The 20,927-nt window shown below is 37.9% G+C and overlaps 1 protein-coding gene across 1 annotated transcript in view; it reads left to right on the forward strand.

Annotated features, from left to right (window-relative positions):
- The window catches only part of agbl4 (AGBL carboxypeptidase 4), a 312,090-nt gene that overhangs the window by 101,231 nt on the left and 189,932 nt on the right, over window positions 1–20,927 (forward strand). The window contains exon 4 of the mRNA XM_046871130.1: window positions 19,942–20,036. Within this exon, the coding sequence (XP_046727086.1) occupies window positions 19,942–20,036 (95 nt within the window). The remainder of the gene's footprint in view (window positions 1–19,941; window positions 20,037–20,927) is intronic.

The following is a 20,927-nucleotide window of genomic DNA, read 5'->3' on the forward strand; positions in this document are numbered from 1 at the left end:
GTCACTGATTTAAATGGTGCTGAATTGCCAAAGGAACCATTGCAGCATCCCAAGGAACAAAGGACATTTTCCACAATTCTTAAAGTGCATTACTATTTATATCGAACCCAAAATCTACCGCAATAGTAAGCTGTAGATTTGTCATGGTGAAATAATGCTCTCAATATTTTTGTTATATTTATATTTGAAATTCTAAGCAAAGCCTAGTAGGTCTGTAAATGCAAATGCAAGTAGGGGGTTTTGTTTATTATGTTTTAAATGTACTATTATATTGCTCATCTGTAGTTGTGAGTCAGTTTACTTTATATGTATATATATATATATATATATATATATATATATATATATATATATATATATATATATATATATATATATATATATATATATAGTTCTAAAGTACTTTTAGATGCATGTAACATGCATAAGATATGCATCCAATTCAACTAGTACTTCAATCAAGAGCACTTTGAGTCAGGGCTATCTTTTGTGTTTTCTTTTTTTAATACATTATAAGCTTACACATCTTTTCTAAACATTGTGCTCTTAAAATCATTCATGATACATAATGTGATGATGGTATGAATGTGCAGCCTGTAGCTGCAAAAGCAAGATTGATGAGAAATGAGTTTATTAGAGGGACAGTGCATGTAGGACGTTTTGGAGACAAGGTGAGGGAGGTGAGATTGAGATGGTTTGAACATGTGCAGAGGAGGGACATGGGTTATATAGGTAGGAGAATGCTGAGATGAAGCCACCAGGAAGGAGGAAAAGAGGAAGAGCAAGGAGGAGGTTTATGGATGTGGTGAGGGAAGACATGCAGGTAGTTGGGTTGAAAGAGGCAGATGTAGAGGACTGGGGGGTATGGAGACGGATGATCCGCTGTGGAGACCCCTAATGGGAGAAGCTAAAGAAGAAGAAGATGCCTATTTTTATTTACAGTTCTATTGTCTTCTGTCACGATTAGGTGAGCAATATTCGCTTAGCTCATGTTCAGCCGTCCTAATCCATCATGTTTTATGGACATTGTTGTACTCTTGGGTTTGGTTACTTTAATAAAATTTGAACACACTGTCACATCCTTGGAACAAAGTATATGCGATGTGAATTGGATGTACTCTACGGTGGTTATACGCTTATGTGATGCATGGCTGTTTTCACAGATGAAGTTCAGGGCTGAAACAAAGAAAAGACATTCAGAGCTATTACCTGTTAAAACAATCAATTTAACCATCTTTTATGAGCATTCGAAAAATTGGTGCATTGAAACAAAAGAAGACAGGTTGGCATGACAATATAAGAAAATGACAGTTGATATTCTTAAATATTCTGAAAGCGATTTGCATTGAGGACATAATCTAAGTGTAGATTTTTGTGTTGTATGCTTTTTCTTTCTTTCTTTCTTTCTTTCTTTCTTTCTTTCTTTCTTTCTTTCTTTCTTTCTTTCTTTCTTTCTTTCTTTCTCTCTTTTTTCTTTACAAAGACATGTATGATTTATGCAATTATTTGATGATATTTTATATAGTGTGTAATTGGCATGATTAAGTTTTCTTTGAGGGAAATTAATTCCTGAAGTTTCCTCAGCACAGTCAAAGATACATTTTTCCTTTAATTCTTTCACCATAGCAAAGTCTTTGGGACAGAACTGGACTGGTAAAATGCATTGTTAATTATCTGTTGCAGTACACAGTTTCTATTACAGCTGTCCCCTGTGTAGTGAGCATTTAGTGAGACTCTTATATAGCCTTCAGATACTGTAAAAGTAACACCTCGGACATGGTTTAGGATAACAATTATGGTTTTGCACTTGTTGATTTTCTTTGCACTACCGGTAATATTTACTCTGACAAATGTGTCAGTATAAAATTAAACACATGCAAAAGTTTGTAGACACCTGACCAGTAGATTTGTATGTGCTTATTGAACATCCACATTAAGCCCCTATTTGCTGTTCTAATAACTTCCACACTTCTGGGAAGATGTTCCACTAGATATTGTAGTGTGGTTGTGGAGATTTGTGTTCATTCAGCCACAAGGGTGTTAGTAAAGTCAGGTACTGATGTAGGTGAGGTGAGGAGGCCTGAGCTACAGTCAACTTTATAGCAGGCCAATCAAGATCTTCCATGCCAAACCATGAAAATGCAGCTGCGGACCAATATCACACCTATGCCCGTTTTTCCACACATCAGTTGGGGACCATTAATACAAAGCATATCTTCATGGAGTAGGAATGGGTTTGGGTCTCTTAGTATAATTGAAGAGGAAATTTAATGCTACCACATCCAGAGACATCATCCATATAGAGTGTGTGTGTGTATGTGTGTGTGTATGTATGTATATATATATATATATATATATATATATATATATATATATATATATATATATATATATACATACATACACACATAAGATTATAAGATTATACAAAATATTTAATGTTTAATGTTAAATGTTGAATGTGACTAAAATACAAAAGTTATTTGAAAGGAACCGAACAGCATGAAATCCTCGTCAGTATCACTATATGAGCAATAAAAGCACAATTTCCTGATGTTGCCCATCTGTCTAAAACTAATTATATGAATGGAATTTTGCAGAAACTCTTTACAGGAGAATATATTGTCTGTGTTTAAAAGCTTTCATTTGTAATCATATTGTACCACGACAATAAATAAATATCGAAGGCGTGCTGCTTCTTATCAATGGTTTCCCTCAATGAGACAGCTGCATTAGTAAATAAATTCCTGCCCTGTTACATACAAACTCACTCTTGCCTCATTGGAAGTGATCATCACTGCCTTAAAAAGATTGATTAATGACAATAAACTTGATGTCCTTGTTTGTTATAAACATTAACAGACTTAATACAGGTCTCTATTGTAAGTGGGCCTAGTTAGCATTTTCAAGCAGCTCTTTCAGACATGAGTGTCATTTATCTGTGATGTTATTGTAGCATGCCAGAAGGAGAGGATGTTTCCTATGAGGCGTCTTCTGTCTGTGCTCAGGGTGACTCTTCTGAGCCATGGATTCGACATCCCTCCTTTCATGTTGTTTTCTTTTCTTCCACCCACCGCCTCTGAAGGAGCTAACTTGACTTTGTCCCTGCTCTTCTGTTTGAAGGTGCTTTCATTTAATCTTTCCTGTAAAAAAAAAAAAAAAAGACTTTGGCCAGAGGTCACAGATCACATCAGGGCGCTTTTCCGACTCACTGACCATTTAATCAAGCTAAAGTCCAGCACCGTGGCTCCTTTTTCCAGCCGCCTTTGTTCGCCGTGCGCAAAGGTGAAGTCCATCAACACACACAGAAACACACAGCTTCCAGTTCTGCTCAGCTCCACTGGGTACCAGACCACACTGACTAGAACTCTCCCATGTCCTTTGTTCTTTTGCTATTACACAAACACAAACACACACACACACACACACACACACACACACACACACACACACACACACACAGTGTAGATATATTTCACTGTTTGATTATTGTAGACTTAGGAATACACATGAAAAAAATGGAAACTTACCATCTATCTAGAAAAAGGTTTGTTATTAAGAGTAATCAATTTATTACGTAAAATAATACATCACAGTACACGTTTCTTTAACTGTGTAATTCTGCTGTAGGAAAATAATTGATGGTGGCAGGGTGATTAAACCTTGCTAGTACAAGAGCACAAGTTTTTTTCTTTCTTCTTTATTTTATATCATGGCTAATGATTATTTTTTCATTATTACTTAAAGCATGGCACATCATACTATTCATCATGTTACATAGAAGCTATAAACAATCTGTCCCTCATAAGGTTTATTTTCTGTTTCTTGATGTTAATGAAACGCTGTCCATTGTGCTGAAGTCTCAACATTTTTCTTAGTTGTTTGTAATTTGATGCGATAGAAAGTTTAACAAGTCAGAACAAGTGCCTTTATGTACTGAATATCTGTGACTTGTATTGACACTATTGTCAGAGCTGCTGTTCAGACTTTCTGACCTTCTGACCAATTAGATATGAGAATTTAGCAGTGCTAGGTAACAAAATTATTCAACTGAATAGTTGTAAATGTAAAAAGCTATAATTCAGCATTAAATGAATGGTGTATTGATTAATGTTAACAAAGTAACTTAACATATCTACAGTGGATATAACAAAACTGTGCATACCCTTTTAAGAGCATGGGTTATTCCACCTTAATTTGACACACCAATCAAGAAATCTAAAGTAAAAAGCAATTAGAAAAAAAAAAGCTTATAATAACCTGTGAACCAATCACATTAAAATTCATGTTCAAAATAAATCGTCATGCACCTGTGATTGGTGAATTGGTTCTGATTCGTTTCTAAGCTGTTTCTTTGTTGACTTTATCTTGCTTACATCTGACTGTCACAAGCCACAGTTTGTAAAAAGCTTACAGAGCATGTAGAGGATCTCATTGCCAAAAGGTATCACTCAGGAAAGGTGTACAGAAAAGTTTCAAAAACATCAGATGTACCATAGAACACTGTGAAGGCCATCATAAGCAAGTGGTGAAATCGGGGCACCACAGTAATGTCACCAAGAACAGGACGCCCCACTGCAATACAATAAAGGACAAGGAGAAAACTTATCAGGGAGGCTGTCAAGAGACCTACTGTAACAAACTGAGAGCTGGCAAGAACTGGTCACTTCCCCCATGGAACATCAATTTTCTTCACATATCTGGGCTACGAGGTAAGGTGGCTAGAAAGTAAAACTTTCTTGATCCTGTCTAAGCTCTAAATCATGTGGCTTAACTCCTGTTATAGTATGAGTCCAAGGTAGGACTTTTTGTGTGAGATCAAAAACAATGAAGCGTGGTGGTGGCAGCATTGTGCTATGGGGCTGCTTCTTTTTAGCTGGAACTAGAGCATCAAAAAAAAAAAAAATTATGGTGTAGAAACCTTATGTGGATAAGTCAGTGGAAGACTTTGCCAATCACGTTTATTGGTATCACACTTCCCAAAACTCAACAAAATGCGACAAACCTATGAAAAAAGGGCCTTTTTTAAACTTTCATTCAAGTTCAAAGTTCCTACAGGGCTTTGTTGGACAGCTGAAGATCTTAAAATGACCCGAAATCCAAATCAAAGAAGATTAATATTTTGGATCGGCCCAGGCAGAGCTCATCTTAAAATCCCAGGAAGAACATTTTGAATGACTTGAGGAAGTCTGAGTACCTGAGATCCACTTGCCTTTTGATAGATCTAAAGCATTTAAGCAAGAGTGGGATAAAATTGCTCAGTGAAGATGTGCTGAAGTGGTGGACATTTACCCAAAAAAGACTGAGAGCTATATTACAAGTAAAAAGTATTTTAAAAAGAATTAGTGAAGAGGAGTGCATACTAGTGAAGCCTGTTTTTTTTTTTTTTTGTTTTTTTGTCCTGTCTTGTTTGTATTTCACTTGAATGTAATTAGTTGTTATGGCACATAAATGATCTGGTATGATTCTAGTTCATTCTATTCAGTTGTTTCAAATTCATTATATTTGCTTGAGTATTAAGGCAATACACCTGCATTAACTAATTATTTATGAATGAATGTTTTATTCACTCTAAGACTAACAACAAGTCCACATAAATAAATAAAACATAAATTACACTATTTTTGATGTGGTACTGTAACTTTACTGAACCTTCAGCCTCATCAATTCACCTTGACGTTAGTTAAGATGTTGAATCACATTTGTGTTTGTATTTGTCTTAATTATGATCATTGTTTTTTTATGAAACTTGGTTAGTGTAGATGTTGATTATTCGGTTTACTATAAAAAAATTAATACTGATGTTTAGGGTGAATATTGACATTTACTGGAACCTTCATAAGCCAGTAATAAGAGGAAAGAAACAGCTACAGCTTTTAGAAATGAACCTACATTTAAAAATATGAATTGATCATCATTGACACTTTCACATTCTGTGTTTAATTGTAAGGAATATCATTCATTATTAATGAAAATATTCCACACCTTCATACACACTAGTGTGTGGATAATCTCAATTCTCTAAGTGTGGCATTGATTCATTAAATTACAATTAATAGCACATTTATAATGATTGCTTTCTTCAACAGCAGTCTCTTGAGGTTTTTTTTTTTTTAAATAAATGTTGGTTATATTTTGATTATATTACGCCGAAACCATATTATGTCGAAATAACCCCCAGACATATTCTATTAGAATATACGTATTTGCAATTGGAATTTCAAGGTGCGTTACTCGCAGCCTTGAAAACTGCAAGCTGAATTTACAAATAAATAGGTTTTAGAAAAAAAAAATAGAGGGGAAAACAACAGTGCTTGAAATGCTCAAGTAAATTGATGTGAATTATTTTCCTAATGTATTTATGATTTTATCTGGCTCACTTAATTAAGTATTGGATTTACGAATCAAGTGTGGAATTGAGGGTTATTTTGGAAAAAGACACAATCGGATAGCTATGAAATGCGATGCTCTAAATAAGACCCGCCGGTTGTGAAGGTTGTTTGTGGCAAAATGTTAAATATTTTCTCATTTATTTATGAGAATGGTGCCATGGTGCGGTCCAGGATGTCCATTAGGTGAATCGCTCATTTGCTTGTTTTTTTTTTACTTGGGTAAAATTGTGAAAGAAATATGGTCTTATTCACAGTTGGGGTGACACCGGGTATCAGATGGCTATTAGGGTGAGCTGCTAGGTTTGCTGTAGAATAAGAGTAATTCAGCTGACACTGACTTCTGCTGAGTTTTCACATTCCCACTGTACACATGAATTTTAACCATTTTCAGTAATACTGAAGTTTAGATCCATCATTTTTACAAAATATTTCCAGTACCCCAAATGGCAGAATTTCTCATTTTGTGTCTTAGCAGCTGTGTTCTGGGGGTGATGTGAGCAAACACCTGGCCACTAAACCCCTTTAAACCGATATGGAATTAATCCACTCACACTTTACAATTTTGTGTTTAACACCACACTGTACAAAGGCCCTGTGTGTCTGTAGATGTGCTTTAGTCATGAGGAATACTGCATTTCTACCACGTTTTCTGTTTATGTTATGGATGGACAAGTTGTTTTCTTTTCTTCCTCTGGTCGAGTTCTCGACTCCCTGTGTATTCTGACTGTGTTAGATCTAAGTTGTGTTCTGTGGCTGCATTGATGAGGAGGAGGTGTAGAGTTGCTTCTGATCTGATCACAGTAGGAGATCATGTGGAACATAGACACAGCTATGTAAGACAGAAGCTACAGTTTCTTTCTTTCTTTCTTTCTTTCTTTCTTTCTTTCTTTCTTTCTTTCTTTCTTTCTTTCTTTCTTTCTTGTTTTTCAATACACTACTTGCTCTTGCACTTGCACTTCATAATGGCAGGTGGTAGGATTAATTAATTAGATCTTTTGGAATGATATTCATTCTGTCATCTTTATAGGCTCTCCTACGGGCCCAGAATGACCACCCACATCTCTCTCTCTCTCTCTCTCTCTCTCTCTCTCTCTCTCTCTCTCTCTCTCTCTCTCACTCTGTCTCTCTCACACACACACTGTTTAAACTGTCGTTTAATTGTACGTATTAATGTATACTTTTGTGTTATACCATCCTAGTATTTGTCTACATTTGATTATAGTATTTGACCAGAATTTCTACACGAATGTTTGAATTATCACCATTACTTAGGGTTCTTTTCCCACTTCAGCCCCTCCTAGCATTGATTTTGGCTAGTTTTCTGCCCAGCTCAGGCAGCAGGCTGAAACACCAGTCTGAACCTAAAGACATTATTGTGTGTTTCTTTTTCCGACTCTGTCTTGTTATCAGAGCTCTCATCTTTGACCTTCCCTGCAGCATGTGTTAGTGTATCACCGTTAGCGATCCCAGATGCTGCTCTTAGCTCTCTCTTAATATGATAAAGGTAATCCAACCTCAGGCATGCTTTTGCTTTTATAGAGAAATCAATAGAGAAGTCTAACATTGAATTTGGTCTTGGGCAAATGTGAATCCCTTCGAGAGTTCCTCTCAGAATCCCTGTAAATGTTCTCATTCCCTGATGTGATGGAGTGAAATATTGGAATACACTAGTGGTTATGGATTATTAGAAATTAAAAAAAAATATGACCTGTCCACCGTGACATGTAGTTACAGATTTTATGTCTATTTATTTATTTTTTTTAATCTAGAAAGCCACCAGCCCGAAATACGGTGTGAATGTCATGGACTTGGACTTTTGGATAGATGGAGGTGTTGTAACTAAAATTTGTGACTGAATGGTGACAAACTTTTAATGTTTTTGTTTACATACCGGTGCATCAGTAGTGCCACGGAAACAAAACAAAATAAGTGTGAAAAATATGTGTGAGATCTCACACATTTGCAGGTGAGGTGCATAGATGCATGTGATTGGCTACACCAGAGGATTCATTCAAGCTTTTTTATGTTGCAAAAAAAATTTTTGTGTTTTTTTTGAGTGCTTTGTCCGGATTACTTCGCTGGGTCTTTTTATATGGCACTTTTAGTAATAAACCTCTGGAATTACTTTGTTATAATCATCATCACTGCTACTGTTTTTGGTCTGTTATACATTAAATGCTGTACTTTGTATATCCTTTTTTTGCACCTTTTTTTAAATACTACCACCATAATATATTTTCTCATATCTTCTCTTACTTCTTTGTTTTCTCATATTCTTTTATTATGATTATTATTATATATTTTATATTTATAGACCTTTTATTTAATGCACAATTCTGAGCGGCCAATCGGTTTTTCATTTCACTGCAAGTTGGTTTCTGCATATAACTATGTTTGTGACAAATAAAATGTTTGTATATAGTATTATATAGTATTAATGAACAGGATAAAGTTCATTCATATACTTCTACTTACAATTATTTATGTTACTGCAACAATTTAGAGAACACATTCCTGTGTATATATCAATTTATCTCATTCAGTTCTACCTACTTGCTCTAAACTTTTATTTATATTTCCAGTAAGAGTAACAGTCCAGATGTTCTGTCACCATTGGTATTTTGCATCCTGATACAGCTATTGTAATTTTATCTTCAAACTGACTCTCGCCACTCACATTATAGGAATTTATGTAAACTAGCATTCTACCCTTACGCACCTGCTGTTGCAGCTTTACTCTCCCCTCTTGTCTCTCTTCACTTTAACACTGTGCTTTCAAGCTTTTTTTTTATTTTTTGTGCAAATATGCAGCAGGAATTTCACAATTTTCGCGGTTTAGTGTGTATTGATTTGTTTAGCTAGGAATCGATGGTGGGTGTGGTGTTTTCCGTGCTTATCCGACTCTAATCAGTCAAGTGCAGGAAAAGGCATCACTTTCTGTTACGTGTGACTTTTCTAAAGGTTACCGCATGCCTTAACATCCACCGTGCTTCCAATTAATAGCCTCCACCCTATCACTCCAATGCATAGCAATGCAGGGGCTGCAGAGGAAAAGTTCACAAAACTGCTTAACAGTTTCTGCGGTCGGGTTTGCTGCTTTTGGTATAAGGTTTGGCGCTCTGCCTATGCTGGCATTATACTGGGCGAAGTCAAATAAGAGTTTTTCTTTAGTTTATAATTGACTTGTAAGGAACTGTAATAGATAGTGCATGTTATTATAGAGACATCAGTCTGTTTTATCATTAGATAATATGTGCCCATTTTATCATTTATTGAACCCACAACTCATTAACCAACTGTATATTTTTAATGGAAATTTGCAAAATTGCATCATTGCAATTTATTATTTTTTGGTATAATTGCTCAGCTTGGACAATAGTTCCAGCTGTGACATGAGTGACAGGTCAGTAATTTATTATCTCAATATTAAGATGTAAGGTCAATATAATATTATTGTATTGTGTAAATGTGTTCTATAATAGTAGCTCATACACAGTGACCTGCAGTACGGACTGATGATTTTAGCTAGAAGACATTTCTTTAACATTTATGGGAGGTGTCTCGGGTGTCAGCATGCTGTAGCAGTTGCGGTGCATTGTTAAGTTTCCTAATACAGGCACATCTTCAGGACAAAAGAGCTTATGCTGTGTTTTTTTTTATAGAAAAAAGAGATGCTGGCGAGGGAGCGACAGTGTAGCTTGTACATAACGCGAGTGATAACAGGAACAAATGTTTTTCATGGATGTTCCACTGCATTAAATCGAACTATAACCATTAAAATATATGTGAAGTTTATGAATAAATAAAACATAACTTTTGTATAAACTATACAATTGTACGGTTATATAAAAATAATCCGCTTCGCATCTGGGCCATATCTCGTCACCCTATGCCGTGGGATATTCCTCACAAAACAGCTTCATAATCAAGTGGGTTACATGGTTAAGGCAGGAAATTAGCGTAGTGACTGTTGGATAGTTCCTTTGCCCCCTTCTTTCTCCTTTACCACTTATCCCAGGTTTTATATCATCTCCCTCAAAAGCCAACATTCCCAAAAAAAACAGCAGATTGGGCAAAGCCTATGCCATGTACACACACACACACACACACACACACACACACACACACACACACACACACACACATACACACAAATGCCCACACAAATGCTGTAGCTGGCAGAAAGGGAAGAAGATACCAGACATAGAGGGAAGAGGAAAGAGGACAGCATGCTAAGTGCCAGTTAATTAATATGGTTCATCCAGCAGATTGATATTCTAGAGCAGTAAGCAGCGTCAGCATTTCTCCTGCAAGGTTTCACTGAAGGGTTACTGGGTTACTGAATCGCCAAGAACCCTCCTAATTACAAACAATGACCTATGACATCACATCCTGCCTACGCCGCACTGTCAGGCCTGTGAAGTCTACTGTGGACACTCTGGATTCAGACTAGGTATTTTTTTCCCTTCTGTTTCTGTTTTTCCCATGTGTTCACCTGTTTGTCTTTTAGGGTCATGGAAGCATGTGTTCATGCAGAGAGCGATAGAGATTGGGAGAGAAAGAGAGGAAGAAATGGGTTTGAGTAACAGTGGTGTATCATTATTAACCTCCCCCACATTTTCCTTCCCTTCCTGCATCACTCCACCCACCTGCGCTCGTGCAAAGCAATAACGTCTGCCCACTTCAATTTTCTCATTTCAACTGGTGTTGATGGGCCAACAGAGGCAGGACAGAAGGCCAGATCTATCATCTTCTGCTTCAGAATAGACGGGATAAAAGCGGTAGTGCCTGGGATCACAGGAAATCCCTGCAATCGCACACAAAACTACAGACATACTTTAAGCACAGCATATATTCATTTCGTAATTAATTTTCATTTCTCCTTGAAATCTGCATATTCCGTGCACTGTAAAAGGATGTGAGATCACCTGGCAGTTGTAGCAGTTTGAACTGTCTTAGAGAGGCATATTTATAGCCCTGTCCTGCTTTGACTTGCCCACATCCTACACACAAACACACTCACTGCTGCATTATTTATCTCTCTGTGACTCATTCTCAGGCCTGTGGCGAGATTTGGCGTCTTGACAGCTTATAGCTTGGAGGCTGTATTGTAATTATCACAGATTGGTGGGAAGCAGAGTAACATATTGATTCTTGCATTTTCATCTTAAAGTACATTTGTGTTGGGTTTTATATATATATATATATATATATATATATATATATATATATATATATATATATATATATATATATATATATATGCCAGATTGACCTGATATCCTCTGCTTGATGCTCGGCCCAGTGAATGCTGGGATTTGAAGTTTTGGAAGTTCGCTTCAGAGATCAAAGATGAGGTTCAGAGGGCAGGAGGGAGCTGGAACGGTGTCAGAACCAAGCTAGCAAGTGATCACAATGTGTCACCCAGAGGTCAAAAGAGGATTTTTTTGGCTGTGTTTGGAGACTTCAAACTGCCAGACTTTTTTTCCCTCTCTCTCTCTCTCTCTCTCTCTCTCTCTCTCTCTCTCTCTCTCCCTCTCCCTCTCTTTCTCCTTCCTATATACCAGTCTGACAGGGAAAGGGCTCATAAGAGAGAGCAGTTTAAAAATAACCCTGGAAAGCATTTAGGCAGAGCATCTCAGCACCTCGGTGTGTACAAAACGAGACAGAAAAAAGATCGAGAGTGCATTTCGTCCCAGTGATGGTGTTCATCTCTCGCTCAAGTCTAAATTTGCTCTGCAGCCTGGTTGGTAACCGTGATTATTATTTCCCGGCTGACGTTAGACTAGTATCATCCAGTAAATGAATAAATACACAAAATAAAATCTCAAAGAATTCTAGTTTTCTCTAGCAGAGTCCATTAGGATTTAATCAGCTCTGCATTATGAAGGAAAAGCTCAAATGTGTCTGATTAAGCCAGGTTAAATGTGAGCAACAGGCAGTTCAGGAGCACAAAAGCTGTTCATTTTTTCCCCTGCTCTTTCAGATCAACAGCAAATCAAACAAAAGTCATGTTTTGTATTGCAATTTTATTAACTTTAACATGCTTTTGAACTGAATACATCAGTTGAGGGCACTTTAGGGAATCTGGGGGTCCAGGGTTCTGTCATCACTTATATTTCTGTAGCAATTTCACAGTGACATTGGAAGGGTGCAATAAGCATTTTGTGCTGTTATTTATGTGTTTGTGTTTCGTATATCTCTGATCTCATCCCCCCTTCTTGATTCCTTGCTCTCGAAGCACAGTTTAAATCTATCAGAGAGTGTATTTAAGGAATGTGCCCTGTGAGATAGCCCCAATTAGAAAGGGGTAGAGCAATAACGCAACAGCTTAATTGCATTAACATAATGCCTTCTAACGATCATTACGCTCGCCAAAATAGTCATGATAATAAAGCAATTACTATTTTGAGAGCACAATTACCCACAGTGGCACCTTTTCTGGTGTTATAATTACAACGTTTAGATGCGCAGACGCCGGGTTGCAGCATGCCGGGGGAATGGCGCGCCAGGAGAGATAGCAGGCTCGTCATAGAAGCGCACAATTTATAACCACATCCGAAGCATGTCTCTGGCTATTCGGCAGAACCACGGAAGGAACGGGCGCAGTTGATTGGGTGCATAGATATACGATGTTCTCCAAGTCCTTCGCTGGTGGACAAAAAAAAAAAAAAAAAAGAAAAAGCTTAAGATAATAGAAGAGGGAAGAAGGCAGCATGGAAAATAGATGGAGAGATAGCAGAGAGAGAAAAAGGCAGCGAGCGAGCACGAGGAATATAAAGAGAGATTGGTTTTCATGCCTGGTAGTTGGTGGCTGTGTAAATCTCAGAGGAGCGGAGTGGGAGACAGCAGAAGGTTGATAGTCATCCATCACTTCTGACAATTCCACCTCTTCCCTGCAGCCTGACAGGAGACCCTGGGTGAGAGATGGGGGCTGGGGAGATACATAATGTGTAAGAGAGATCAAAACAGAGTCACGGAGAAACAGAAAGTAAGAGAGACGAGGCGGCTGAGCAAATGAACTCTTCTGGTTTTGTGAGTAAGAGGAATAGAGATGGGTTTTTCCGTTATTAATTTTTCTCTCTTGCTGCACTAATAGAGAGAGAGCATCACACTCCAACATCCAAGACTGGTATACAGCTCTGAGTGTATGCTTAATGTGGCTGGAGCTGTGAGAAGTGAGTCCATTGAAATTGTAGAAGTGCAAAGAATAGAGGCGGATAAATATCAGACCAATAAAGTAGTATCATTATCATTAGAGCAAGAAGTATAAAGATGAAGAATTAGAATTCATGCTCACACACAAAGTTTTTAAAGGCCAGTTTTATTAGAATGGCTGCGCACAGTGTTCTGTAGGTTAATGGACCGCTTTTGTGACTCGGCAGACATCATTGTCTCACCGAGTATGACCTCTCGCATCGTGCCTGCTGCATTTTGTCGGCCTGTCACTCAGTGGATGGGCAAAGGCCTAATTAAACTGGTGCAAGTTGTGCCGTGCTCCTGCACAATGCCGCAATAGATTGCCTTTCAGCAAACAAGCCGAAAGCACTCACTTCCTGGATCTTCGGCGGAATAAAAGATTCCTGTACAAAAGGCTAGCGGATGCCTCCGCAAACAAAAGGTCCCTGGTTTTTCTGTCTTAAAAAGACTGTCACAACCTGCCGCTATCTGATCTCCCTCACGCAGCCTTTTGAATAAGAGGAAATTAAATTCTGACATTTAAACAGTGCTCAGCAGGGCGCCTGCTGATCAGTAGTCAGTATGGGAAAAATTTCTCGCCAGTTTTTTCTAAAACGTAACTGTTACTGAATGTGTAACATGGGACTAATTGTTTTTTTGGTTTTTTTGAGACCGGTTTGTTTTGAGAACAGGTAATCGGTGTGAGTGTGTATTAATGTGCATATGCGTGTGGGTCTGTGTGTGTCTGTGTGTGTGTGTGTGTGTGTGTGTGTGTGTGTGTGTGTGTGTGTGTGTGGGTGGCTAACTAGAGGTCTTAACCTTCGTCATTGTCTCAAAGCAACATCTGACATTGGCAGCCTATACATAGCTGTGCCAGATTTAAAATCAGAGAGGGAGAGACAGACAGAGAGAAAGAGAGAGAAAGGGTGTGATAAGCCATGGCATCATGCCTACTTTCTGGCTCGTCACTTTCACCAGTATGCATGTGTCAGGCCCAGTTTACCCAGAGGTCACACATCACACTGCCATCTGGGCGCTTTATAACACACATTGTAAAATATACATTCTCTTCCAAAAGTATTGGGACTGCAAGGCCAATGCGTTTGTTTTTGCTACACTCTAAAGGCATTTGGGATGGAGATCAAAACTGAAGCAATTGAGAGTTTCAGCTGTCATTTCTTGATATTACATGTTGATGTCTTAAAACACAGCATTAGTTTGAACTTACTTATAACTCAAGTGATCGAAAGACTGGAGCATTAGAACATTGGAACAGATGTTTTCTTGTTGTTAAGGTGTGTCCTAAAAGAACAGGTACTTCCCGCTTGAGCTACCTGAAAACAGGTAAACCAACATCAGGACCAGAGAGCTGCCATTTTGAAGCTAAGAAATCATGGGAGATCAGTGAGTACCATTAGACAAACATTGTGCATAGCCACTACAACAATGTGGAATGGCCTGAAAAAAGAAAGAAACCACTGCTGTACTAACAACCAGATATTGATCAGGTTGGCCAAAGAAAACAACAGAAGTTAATAAAAGAAACATTGCATCCATGAACATCACTAACAGCCTCGACAGGGCGTAGGTGAAGAGCGCACCATCCAAAATTAGAAGAAATATACTGTGAGATGTAAACCAATCATCATCAGTAACAATCAGAAGGCCACTAATAATGCCATACACCAAGATTAACCTCTACCCAAATGATAGAAATTCCAACATGTGAAGATCTTTCCTCTAATCTAAAACACATCACACCATTTCATCAGTCAAGCTCAATGTAGAGAGTGTCTTGCCATGGGTTTGCATAACTGCTTCATTGTAACTCAAGATGGCAGCTAAATAGCAAAATCAAGATAAGCATGTATTTTACCTAATGAGGAGGAGACCGAGGGGGGGGAATTCGTGCAAAACAAACTAAAGCTAAAAAAGGCTGGAAAACGGGTCAAAAAAAGAAGAATAAAATATAGTAGTTTGTTGATATCAAAGAGGCCATGTTCTAAGTTGTTTAACAAATTCAAATCAAGAATTGAAAGTAGAAATTATGATCCATCATTTCATATTCATCATTTGACCTTAAATTAAAATAGATTTAGGGTATGGCTAAAACAATAGAACTGGCTTTTTTTGGTCGTTTCAATAATTTTGGAGGTCAGTATATATTATTTGTGTATTATCACATTTCACTCTGCACTCAGTCTCCCTTATACAAATTCACTACACTGTTACCAGTTTCTTTTGTGATATTATAGCTATTAAAATAAACTACACTGCTGTGACATGTGACTGTCGTACGTAGTATTAATCATAGTGTCTATTAAAGTTTAATAGTTACATAAGTAATAAACACGATAGTAACCATATTTATTACATATAGGTAGCAGTTTCGTCTTTACATGAGATTTTAAAGGATTCAGCCACAAGAGAAGTAGCGAGTTCAGCCAGTGATGACAGCTGAGGAGGCCTGGTGCAAAGTCAGCATTCCAGCTCATCTCAAAAAGGTGTTCAGTGAGGTTGAGGTTAGGGCTTGAGATCTTCCACTCCAACCATCTAACACTATGTCTTCTTACCACAATATATCATGCTGAAATGTATGTTTTGGGAAATGCACTTAAGGCCAATAATACATAAACATTACAATAATCAAATCTTAATTATTAAGTTTTATTATATTTATTATAATATGTCTACTTCATAGAAGACCACATTCAATGAACAATAACTTTTGCAGTCGTATTATTTCAGTTATTCATAATAGAATTTCATACATTCATATATATTTTGTCCACAGATACTTCATGCAGATGCTAGACTTTTTCATGTGCATATAAACTCAAACATATATTATGCCTAGGATATACCCATTGTCCTTTCTTTAACTGTGGAGGTCAGAGTATATTATTTATGCCCCTTTCCCTTTAGAGGAGTCTGTTAAATATTTTAAGCAGTGTTTTTTTTTTTTTTTTCAGAGCACAGGTCCCACTGCAGATCGATCAGTATCAAAAGACACCATTTGCCCCCAAACACTGTTTGACATCTAGCTATTTCTGTTCTGGAGTCCTGCCTCGGTCATTTCAGTCCAGGATCCGCCTCTTTACTCTCTCTCTCTCTCTCTATCTCTCTCTTACACACAGACACATGCTGTATGTACCATGTTTAGGTCTTTCTTCAATACATGCCTGATTATGAGCTGGCACAAAACTGGATATAGGGGGAGAGAGCACAACCGATTTGGAAGAATTGTGCTTGCGGTCAAACCTCTACCATACATGTACATTAAATGTGTGTATTTGTGAGCATGCTTGTTTGACATCCATACTAGGAGCACTATCTAGCTTTGGTGTCTTGCAGTAAAATTTGGGCAAAAATATGTCAAATTCAAATATTAAGTGCAAAGCGATCTGCAATTTATTGCCAATAATTCGCAGGCATAATTTTAGACATGACTGTTAATTCTTTGGAAACTTTACTTGTCAACACAATATTGATTACATTGCGTCCACTGTGTATAGTGATAATGGAACAAATGTACAAATGTATTGGGACGAAACAGATTTCCTAGCCGTATGTAGTTCTTCCCCAAACTGTTGACACAAACTTGGAGGCACACAATCGTAAAGCATGTCTGTGGAGCATTACACGTTCCTTTCAATCGAACTAGGAGAGGCAAACCTGTTATAGCATGACAATGCCCCTGTGCACAAAGTGAACTCTATGAAGATATAGTGCACATGGGTTGGAGTGAAAGATCTTGAGTGGCCTGCTATAGAGCTCAGACCTTAACACTACTGAAGGCCTCCTCCCCTCACCTTTATCAGTACCTGCCTTTACAACCACCCTTGTGCCTGAATGAGCACAAACCTACACAAGCACACTCCAACATCTAGTGGAACATCTTCTCAGAAGAGAAGAGTCGAGGTTATTGAAAAGAGCAAAAGGGGACTAAATGCAGAAAAGGAAGTTTGAAAAGCACAAACGCAAACCACTGATGTTTTGCACAAATACCTAAAGTATGGCAAGAGTGTTGATTAGAAAAGATTTACAAGCTTCGACTAGACAGGAAATTGTTTTCCTTTCATTGAACACAATTAACTTGAAGCATTCTCTGAGTCTCAAACTCCCCACCTAGTCATTTTTTTTTTGGTCTTACTCAATTTTTCTACTTCACAAATTTGCATTTCTCAGTCCACACACACCTCCATAAGTTTATACAAATTGTGCTTCAGACCCGCATGCTAATTTGCGGTGAGTTATGACTTCTCACTGCAAGCAATCGAGCGTTTTTGGTATGCGCAGAGGCCCCAGGTGTGGTTTCACTACCACGCTGACTCTCATGAAGAGAGTGGAAGCTTTGACAAGCCTGATGGAAATGACATCTCAGACAGGCTGGATGGTAATTCGCTCCTCCTGCTCATGCCGTAATTAAATTTACAGGACGAGCGGCTCCTCAGACGATCCTCATTCAGCTCTGGGAGACCAGGCCCAAATCACTCAGTGGTTTAACCAGAGCAAGGGGTCCACTAGTGATATTGTGTGTGTGTGTGTGTATGTTGTGTGCGAGTGGAATAAACTCTGCATCTCACATACACGCACACGCACAGCACATAGCTCTTAATGAGGCGCAGATGAAATTAGCTCGCCACAAACCAACCCTTGTGCTTACCTCATACTAACGCACCTATTAGTGCCAATGAAGGCACTTCTGGAAAATTATGACAGACAACGGAAGAGTATCGTTCCTGACAGCTCCAGCGTAGCCAAGCCTTGTTACTGGTATAAAAAAGAAAAATAACGTCGAAGAAGCGCCGATTGTAAATCAGCTCTGACATTAGGAATGGATTAGGAGTCACCTTTAAAATCAAGCATGCACCTCCGGAAGCCCGCTGTCTTTCTATTGATAATGAAACGTTTTAAATGATTTGTCATCTTTCATGCATGAGAGTGTGTATTTCATTCAAGGAGTCGAAAAGTGACACCATATTAGCCCTGACCTTATAATCCAACGATGTTGTTGATTTCAAAAGAATGTCAATGTTTTATGGGGTTTTTGTTTTGTTTTTGGACACACAGTCTCATACCATCAACTCATATTACTTGACCGCAAACTGACTGGCCCACATTTACCCCAGGGGCATGGTTCAGCAATGCGGCCCAATCCTCTGCTGTCCTGTAGAGAGAGGGGAAAAAAAACAAGATAAAAAAAAAAGAAGAAGAAAGAGCAAAGTGATGCAGAGTTGGGGGATGAGGATGTGTTTGCCTGTGGAAGAAACCAGTAAAAGTAGGCTTGCGACAGATGTGCAGGGCAGTAAAAGTGTAATTGAAATGCCAGCAGCAATGGTCTTATCTAGCTGCTACAGGAGCCTGCCTCGCCTGTGAACATCAGTTAAATGTCATTTTAGCCTAGCCCGATTCAGCCCAACCACAATCCCTTGCTTCTGTGACTACAGTCGGAGATGGGGAGGGGAATGTATGGAGGAACAGAGAGAAAGAGTGAGAGAATCTGACAGGAATAGGGGCTGTAATAGGATTTCATCTGCACACCGTTAACTTCCACCACCTGGTCTTAGTTATTAATTTAACATGGTCCATCAAGAAGAGTCATTTTCAGCTGCATTATAGACTTGCTTACATTATTACATTACTTATTTATATATTTTGGCCTCTGCCTTCTTTTCTGCCTGATCCTAATTTACAGCGGTGGGATAAAGAAAACTGCAGAAATGGTTGCTTGTGTAGGTATGTGAAAATAGCATATTGCATTATAGTGAGTATAAAACTCAGCTTCCTCCATGATGTGTAGATATTTTTTTTTGCTCTTATTTACTGTTCCTGTCACCTAAAGCAGAAAGTCTGTATATAAACGGACAGATCTGTTCTGCAGTGCTCGACTGGGACGTTGTTGCTGTCTTTGCTTTGCTGCATAACTTTAGCAAATCCCTATCTTGGGCTCATACACACTATAAACACTTTCTAACAATATGCAGTAAAAGCATATACATACATAAACTTCTGAGGAAGGATTTGCAGTTTATGTGTTTTTGCTCCATTATACACATACACAGCCGTATATAATACACATTTCCACCTCTTTCTTATTAGATTCACAACGATTGTTTTAACCCTTTGCTTGCATACTGCTCACTTTGCATTTGCATTGTTCAGCTTCAAATCACACCACATAATAATAATGTGATAACAGCGTAGTTGGATTTAATCAAAATGCCTCGTATGTCTCATATGTGTTTATTAAAAATCTATTTTCATATCAGATTTCTAATCAAACGTGTTTCCATTTTGTCATTTTAAGTTAATTGCAGATTCATTTACTAAGGACCTGTGTTTTTTTTTTCCTTTTCTTTTATTTCAGAGGGTAATCTTCAACATTGTGAACTTCAGTAAGACCAAGAGCTTGTACCGAGATGGGATGGCTCCGGTGGTGAAGTCTACCAGTCGACCTAAATGGTACGTTTAAACAATGTCAAACATTCAAGAACTTTTACATGCGTTATACTAAAGAGTGTAAGAAAAATAAAGAAGGCTTAATAATAAATTATGAATTTTTTTAATATTACCAAACTGATAGATTTTGATAAAAAGGCTAACATTCACGAAACATTTTATGAAATTATTTAGATTTGCATTCAAACCTACATCATATTTTCGGTACAAGGCAGTTTCTAAGGAAGTCAGACTGTTTCAAGCATTTTTTATAGAACAAATTGGCTTTTCTTTGCTCTTATAACTGCAGGTGAATCAGCAAGCCTCTTTTTTATTTAACCTTTGAACAATTACTTCAATTAAAAACTCATAAACATAAAAAAAATCCTCAGTACTATATATAGACTCTTATAAACTCTTTTGGATTCCTTCACCTTAATTTCACAGCTGCATTAATGCCACTTGTACACCTTTTTCCTTCAACTATACAATACAAATTCTGATTTTCTGATGTTCTGGAGGAGCTTTTTTTTTTTTTGCCGTGGCGGATGTTTTGTCTCCATGGCAATGGTGACTGGGTAGTGGAAGAGACAGAGAGGTGCTTGATGATTGGAGAGATTGAAGTGATACTGAGCTTTGTTCTAAATATGGACAAACCTCTAACATGGCAACCATTTACCAGTCATTACCTACAGCACACACAGACACTATTTTCCCCTCTCCCCCTCATCCTGTGTGAGTGCAGCTAAGACTGTCTGCGCTGTGTGTGGTTCATGTTTTGTGTTGTATTTTGTGTGTGTGTGTGTGTGTGTGTGTGTGTGTGTGTGTGTGTGTGTGTGTGTGTGTGTCGAGGGTTGGATTCCATACGCTGTGTAAGTATTTATGTGCTAATAAGGGCTGCTATCACAAACTCCA

The sequence above is a fragment of the Silurus meridionalis genome, chromosome 17 (genome assembly GCF_014805685.1).
Source record: "Silurus meridionalis isolate SWU-2019-XX chromosome 17, ASM1480568v1, whole genome shotgun sequence".
NCBI classification, from domain to species: Eukaryota; Metazoa; Chordata; class Actinopteri; order Siluriformes; family Siluridae; genus Silurus; species Silurus meridionalis.